At 48.6% G+C, this 7133-nt stretch overlaps 1 protein-coding gene and 1 non-coding gene across 2 annotated transcripts; one reads left to right on the top strand and one right to left on the bottom strand.

Moving 5' to 3' along the window:
• Positions 1 to 11: 11 nt before the first annotated feature.
• Positions 12 to 5564, top strand: LOC108381468 (myosin-IIIa-like; the record flags this gene model as incomplete). The annotated part of the gene is made up of 10 exons (XM_017637887.1): positions 12 to 141; positions 208 to 689; positions 989 to 1162; positions 1225 to 1350; positions 1396 to 1899; positions 4851 to 4992; positions 5057 to 5126; positions 5188 to 5289; positions 5341 to 5392; positions 5466 to 5564. Coding segments are annotated over 10 exons (1881 nt in total), but the record flags the coding sequence as incomplete, so codon positions are not given.
• Positions 5565 to 6336: 772 nt separating this feature from the next.
• Positions 6337 to 6409, bottom strand: TRNAN-GUU (transfer RNA asparagine (anticodon GUU)). Its single transcript has one exon. It is a non-coding gene; the product is annotated as a tRNA-Asn (tRNA).
• Between the last annotated feature and the right edge of the window lie 724 nt (positions 6410 to 7133).

The following is a 7133-nucleotide window of genomic DNA, read 5'->3' as shown; positions in this document are numbered from 1 at the left end:
ACTACCACCACCAGGACGTGACTCGCTTTCAGGCGTGGAAGTCCTGCCTTTCAGTGCTGGGCATTCCCTTCCTCGATGTGGTGCGCGTCCTCGCCGCCGTCCTCCTTCTGGGCAACATTCAGTTCGACCAACAGGAACAAAGTAGCTCAAAAGACCAGCACAGGCACAACACTCAGCTGGACTTTAACGAGCCAACAAGCTCTTCAGGACAGAAGAAGGAGCTGCAGGCGGTGGCCAATCTGCTGGGTGTCTCAAGTACCACCCTCTACAAGGGCCTCACCACAGTGACCTATTCTGGATCTTCAAAATCAGCCAGTGGACTTCAAACGGTCCGCTCGAGGAGAACGACGGCCAGCTCCAAAGCAGTTCGCGACTCACTGGCAAAGGCGCTGTACATTCGCACCGTGGCCACCATCATCCGCCGGGCGAACTCCTCCAAACGAATCGGTTCCTCCTGCGGCACCACCAGCTCCGAGAGCAACGAGTCGATTCACAATACTGCCAACCACGAGACGGGAAGTAATCTGCATCAAGGGAGCCACAACAATGGCGGGGCGCCGGCGTCGAGCATCGGCTCCGCCTGCGGCAAGTCCTACCGGACGATGGCAGTGCTCAACAGCGCCGTCCGCTACGCCACCATGGACGGCTTCATCGGCATCCTCGACATGTTTGGCTTTGAGGACGGACGGGTGAGTTTTATCATTAAGATTACTGATTTCTAATTCGTATTTTGCACTCCAACACACAGCTAAGCCGTCTGGAGCAGCTGTGCATCAACCTGTGCGCCGAGACGATGCAANGCGCCGGCGTCGAGCATCGGCTCCGCCTGCGGCAAGTCCTACCGGACGATGGCAGTGCTCAACAGCGCCGTCCGCTACGCCACCATGGACGGCTTCATCGGCATCCTCGACATGTTTGGCTTTGAGGACGGACGGGTGAGTTTTATTTTGATCGGGTTGCTGATTTTAATTATTGTTTTTCAATCCAGCTAAGCCGCCTGGAGCAGCTGTGCATCAACCTGTGCGCCGAGACGATGCAGCACTTCTACAATACGCACATCTTCAAGGCCAGCATCGAGTCGTGTCGGGATGAGGGCGTTCGCCCCGACATTGAGATCGACTTTGTCGACAACGTTCCCTGCATTGACTTTATCTCCTCTCTGGTAGGTGGTTTCCTATTTGGTTGTTGCTGAATTAAGTACTGATTCTTCTGTTTTCATTTCAGCGAACCGGCCTCTTCAGTTTGTTAGACGGAGAGTGTCGGAAGAGCAGCAGCAGTGGCGGCAGCAGCCCCGAGGCGCTGGTAGAGAAGATCAAGGCGCAGCACTACGGCAGCCCGCGATACTTTGAGGTGGCCGCCGATTTGACCAAGGTTAAGGACCGAGGTCAAGAACAGCAGCAGCAGCTAAGCCGCTACTTTGGCATTCGTCACTTTGTGGCCGACGTGATCTACGACACGAGCCACTTTCTGGAGGCGAACTCTGACCGCCTCTGCGACGACATTGTCGCCGTCTTCCACAAGTCGCACTGCTCCTTTGGCTTTGTCAGCCACCTTTTTGGCGGGGAGCTGCGGCAGCTGACTCAGCTCAGCGGCAGTGCTCAAACTACCGGCAACGCCAAACAGGGCGTCCTTCCTCGAGGACTGAAGTTTCGCATCGCCCCCACGGCCTCACACTCTCCGGCCACCTCGCACAACCACAATGGCTCATCAGCTAATCAGCAACTACCAACAACCCTGACCGCCGACTTTCACAATCGCCTAGACAACCTCCTGCGAACGCTAGTGCACGCCCGACCGCACTTTGTTCGCTGCATTAAACTAAACGACCACGACCGACCGGGCCTCTTTGAACGCTCCTCCGTCGCCCGTCAGGTGCGCGCTTTGCAAATTCTTGAAACAGTGAATTTGATGGCCGGCGGCCTGCCGCACCGAATGCGCTTCAAGGCTTTCAGCGCCCGGTACCGCCTGCTGGTGACGCCCTCGCGCCTGCTGCTCCCCAACAAAAAGGTGGCAACCGCCACCACCGGTGAGGAGGAGCGCCTGCCCGCCGACTGTCGCCTCATTCTGGCGGCCTTTGAGCGGCGGCGGCTGGCGCTGGCCCTCGACGCGGGCGCCTTTGCCAACAGCGCCGCCTCCGTCAGTGCCGTCCTCGGGAAGAAGCACATCTTCCTCAGCGAGAGCGCCCGCCAGCAGCTGGAGCTGGTGAGGACGGAGCGGCGGATGACCGCTGCGGCCACCATTCAGACGGCTTGGAGGGCGTGGCGGGAGAGAAGGAATCAGCCACAACAATGGCCGCAGAAGTTTGCTCATCAGCAGCAGCAGCAGAATCATCATCTTCACTTTAACAGCTTGACAAAGAAGTACCCGGTGGCTTCGGCGATGACGACAAATATCCCTGGATCTCCGGCTAACGTCTTTAACGTCCACAGACCGGCTCGTCCTCAGCCGATCACCGGCACGCCGCCGCCACCTCAGCACCAAATTCACTCTCATATTTACCATCAACTTCAGCAGTCACAGCTGTCTGCAGAAGCACCACCTCCTCCACCGCCTTCCTCTCTTCAGTTTTCACCACCTTCTGAAGCATTAAAATCTTCAGTAGCAGTAGCACCTCTCACCTCAAACTCTGCCGCTGTTGAGCTGTGCGACTTTAACATGGTCCGCGAGACGTGCGCCCTCTTTGGCATTGACTTGCACACGCCCCCGCCGCTGCCGCCCGCCAGACCGTACTCCATTTTAACTAGTTTGACAGGAACTTTTAAATGCCACTTTCCGCAGCTGAGGACAATGCGCGCCGACTACGTGGACCCCAGCTCCAAGCGCCTGCTCCTCGCCAAGAATCAACAGGTGGTTGTGCTGGGAAACGCTGCTGGCGGAAGACGTGGCCTCCTCGTCGTTCAGCATCCTCAAACCTCCAGCTCGGCAAAGCCGTACCAGAACGCCGTCATTGAGGTGCCGCATCAGTTCTTTGACTCCTCAGTGCTGCAACTACCGCCGCCTACTTCTTCTACACTGCCAAGTGGTAAACTGGGCACTCTTTGTATTTGATTGATCACTACTGTACTGATTTATATGTGTCATATAAATTTTTTGTACACAAAGGCTACACACACACACACACCGGACAGATGATTGAGATGTTGAATTGGATCTTTATTGATAAAAATATGTATATATTGTCGATTAACGATACAACTAAGGAAAACTGTACTGCCTTTCACAGAGGACTCACAATCCACTGGGTGTGGTGAGGGAGTGCTCCCGTGAGTGCTGTGGTGCTGTTGGCTGGAAGAAGCTGGATCAAAGAGCATTCAAGTGATGATGTTTGCTGCGATCCACATTATTGTGTAGGTTAGGCTATCCCAGAATGTATTCTAAAACAAAGAAAAAGAGAGAAAGAGGTCAAATTTAATTAATTTTTTCATATTTTGTCCACCTGAAAATTGACTTACCGAGAATGAAAACGATAAACACTATGATCACCCCAACGATAGCTACTTTAATTTGCTTTTCCAGTCGAGTAGATTGGTTTTTCAATTCTTTCGCTAGTTTTGAAATGGCAATGCTTTTCGAGTCTAACAGGAGAGCCTGCTTCTCCAAATTGACGAGCTTTTCTTCGAACTCGTCATTTTCTTTAATAATGGATTTCATAGTCTCATTCATAAAATCAAGATTTGCGTTCTCTTTTCGGATATTCATTAGTCTGCAAATCAAACGTAATAAGACAATGTCACAAAGAGACTAGTGTCACTACTTACATTGCTTCCAGACTTTCACGATGAGCATCAAGCCCTTCTTCGCCGCCATTGCTTTGAGTTGGGGTAGAAATGAGGTTGCCTGATACCTCAACACCAGCTCCAGTGGTATCTTCCTCTGAAGAAACCTCAATGACAAAAATTTCTTGGTTCGATGAAGAAGCCATGGCTAGTTGCTTCAACGTTGAGTCAGAGTCACTTGAGTAAACAACAGCTCGCGAAATCTGAGCCTTTAATGATCGAGTGCTGAGTTTTTTTCTTACATATGTTGTACAGGTGCGATGCAGGGCTACGGTGGACAAAGTTGACTGACGAGTAAAGGTCAGTTGATGTAGGGTGTTCTGTGGAACGACTGTTGGTGTTGAAGACAAAGTCTGCGGTGGACTTGCAAACGAGTAGAGGAAAGAAGGTAAATCTTCTTCCTTCAGATAGAAGACGCGAGAACGAGAGTGACAGTGGAGCGGGTGCGACGGCTATACCTCCAATGCTTTTATACCGGCGACGCTGGTCGACGGTATAGTCAATGCGGGTCTTTCACAAAGTGCAGCGCTGCCACTCACGCTGTATTTACGCCCAACTTCCGCCGCCTGGTTGGGCAGTGCTTCCGGGGCCCTCCTTCCCACCATCATCGTCTCACCACGACACACCGAGCACACCAACTGTCATTCTCTTCTTTCACCCTCTGATACCCCAAAGTAAACGTCGAAGAAAACTATTGCTCCACAGCTTCTGCATGTTCCTGGTGAAAGACCTCCTGGTGAAACCACAAAGAGACCAGCACTCTCCCTACCACCTCCATACAGGCAGTTTGTCCGCTCCGGAAGACCCTGTTCCAATTGAGCCGACACTAGTTGACTTTTTATTTTCACGCTTACGTCATCCCTTTATTTCTTGTGCATTAGTCACTGCTCAAGTGCTGACTGCTCGTATTTCGTCCACTTGTTTTGCCCACATTCTCGATCGCTCGCATCTCACCGCACTTAACCTCCATCTCTTTCCATCTCTCACTCTCTCTTGACCTTTCACTCTCTTGACCATGACAGTAAGTACCAGATTCAAATTTTAACTCATTTGATTGTCATTTTTTGCTTTTAGTCAAACAATGTTAACCAAACGGGAGAAAATTCCCGTAGCTCAACAGATGTGAACTCCGCTTTAACTCAGAATCAAGACTTTAAAGCTTTCGAAACTGCAAAGGAGCATATGCAATTTTCTTATCTAGTAGTGCTTAACCTATGTAAGTTCAATTATTTAATAAGTGTAAAAAATCCATCATTTTTTAAAACATTTTTTGCTTGCAGACATGCAGTTATACGCCAAAAGGACGGATTTGGAAGAAAATCCAACCGATTTTGCTCTTATACGTCAAATGTAAGCATTTAGCCATTCAGCAACCACTGTATACATTATTTTCTTTCTTTTTCTTACACAGCAATGAGATTGTAGACATTATAAAAAAACATTTGATTGAATACAACTCCGAACAATTGGAGTTTATGAAACTTCAAGATTGCGTATTGAGTGCGCAGATCAGGTAAGACCCCTAGCAGCTGTCATCTGTTTTTAAAACTTTGTATTCTTCTAGAGCCGAAAAAGACCCAGAAAAACGAAATAATTTACTTGCCGCACAAGTGCGAGTAAATAATGACTATAATGAATTAATTACTGAAATGGTGCATGAAAAATGCAAAACATTTGCTCGATTGACAGCTGAGCAAGCAAATTGAGCACATTTGTACAATCTATGACAATGTTGAACAAAAAGCTGTCCACACTGAAAAAGTTTTGACAAATACGGCTTCAAATCATGTAAGTGTTGTGGTAGTAGTACCGGACAATGCCTAACTATCTACTTTTTTTCACCCATCTGCACAGAAAAAGTACCGCATGTATTCACTTTAAAGCAAAAAAGTGTTGTTTGTTTTCAATTGTCCATATCTCAAAAACCATTGAAGTTTTTTAAATTCTCCTTTTGCCAGAATGTTCCTTGGGCCTTTTTCTTTTTGGGTGAGCGTGTTAAAAATGCAAAAAGGGAACGCTTGCATGAGGCGGCGGATGTTTAAAGTGTACAAGCGATGTCTGGTGAGCCGCCGGTTAAGTTATTGCGAAACCCTAGCGGTTCACGATGCAAGGTGGCGAGGTCAAGCAGATTTGCTAGAAATGTAATGCTTAGGTTTAGTTGTGAGTGTAGATGTAGTTGTGGGGGGAAGTTTAAGAGTAGGTTTGTGGAGCGTCTATACTTGCGTCAGTCAAAATCTATTAATGGAACACCCGAAGATCCCCTAGTTTTAAATCGTCCATATCTCGAGAGCTATTCAAGTTTTTGAGATTCTGTTTTCACTAAAATATTCCTAGAATCTTCGTTTTTGGCTGGGGTTTATAAAAAATACAAAAGTAATGAGATTATCTACGCATGCACCATCGTAAACAGAAAAGCAAATGCTTGTTTTGAACCTCATCATCTTCAAAAGTCGATATCTCAAAAACTATTCAAGTTTTTTCAATTCTGTTTTCGCTAAAATGTTCCGGCGACCTTCCTCTTCCGAATGGCGTGTTTAAAAACTCCAAAAAGAATCATAAACGCTCTTGGTTAGGATCGAACTAACGACCTTTCGGTTAACAGCCGAACGCGCTGCCGATTGCGCCACAAGAGCTCCCATTCTGAAAGTGTTTTCCTGTCTAGAAGCCTTAAGCCTAAAGGGAAATTGCTTTTCACTGCCTGAAACCATTGCCAAATTTAATTAAAACTGCCAGTTTTTTGGACCATTTAAATTTATATTGTTTGAACTACAACTCTCTGAGTTTTTAAAGTAATCAGCAAGCAATCTAACTTCGACTGTTTCCACACACCACATCGGTCAGGCAGTAACTGCCAGTGCAGGTGTCATTTGCTGCCCGCCTTCGAGGCCTGCTTCTGCTGCGAAGGCAGAGAGAGTCTGCTCGGCCAGCCGCCACTTCTCAACGAGCTCACCACCGAGAATAGGCTGAAGTGAAAGAGCAAACACAGATAGAAACACTCAGTCGCAGAGCAGTCCTCGGGCCAATGCACTTTTGTGTGGAGTGTGCCTCTCTCTCGTTCAGATCTCCTACTCAGCAGCAGCAGCTGCAGCAGTTCCCGGGCCCTAGCTGGTCCTCTCAGCCGAAGCGGATTTTGATGGCGTTTTCCTCCCGCCACCATTTTTCTCGTTTGGGTGTCTCTTCCAGACACGTAGCCAACTGCTCAATGAGCAATTGCAACCACTGCCTACCTAAATAATAATACCTCTGCTTACCTGTCTCGCCGCTTACCTACCGTACTACTTATACAGCGTTTGGTCGCCCACCAACCACCTTTTATACCTCTTTGATAATCACCTTCATCACCTCCTCACTGACTAC

The sequence above is a fragment of the Rhagoletis zephyria genome, unplaced genomic scaffold (assembly GCF_001687245.7).
Source record: "Rhagoletis zephyria isolate East Lansing unplaced genomic scaffold, Rhagoletis_zephyria_1.1 Rzeph_scaffold_22678, whole genome shotgun sequence".
NCBI classification, from domain to species: domain Eukaryota; kingdom Metazoa; phylum Arthropoda; class Insecta; order Diptera; family Tephritidae; genus Rhagoletis; species Rhagoletis zephyria.
The sequence above is the reverse complement of the archived record's forward strand: the minus strand, read 5'-3'. Positions and strand labels throughout refer to the sequence as shown.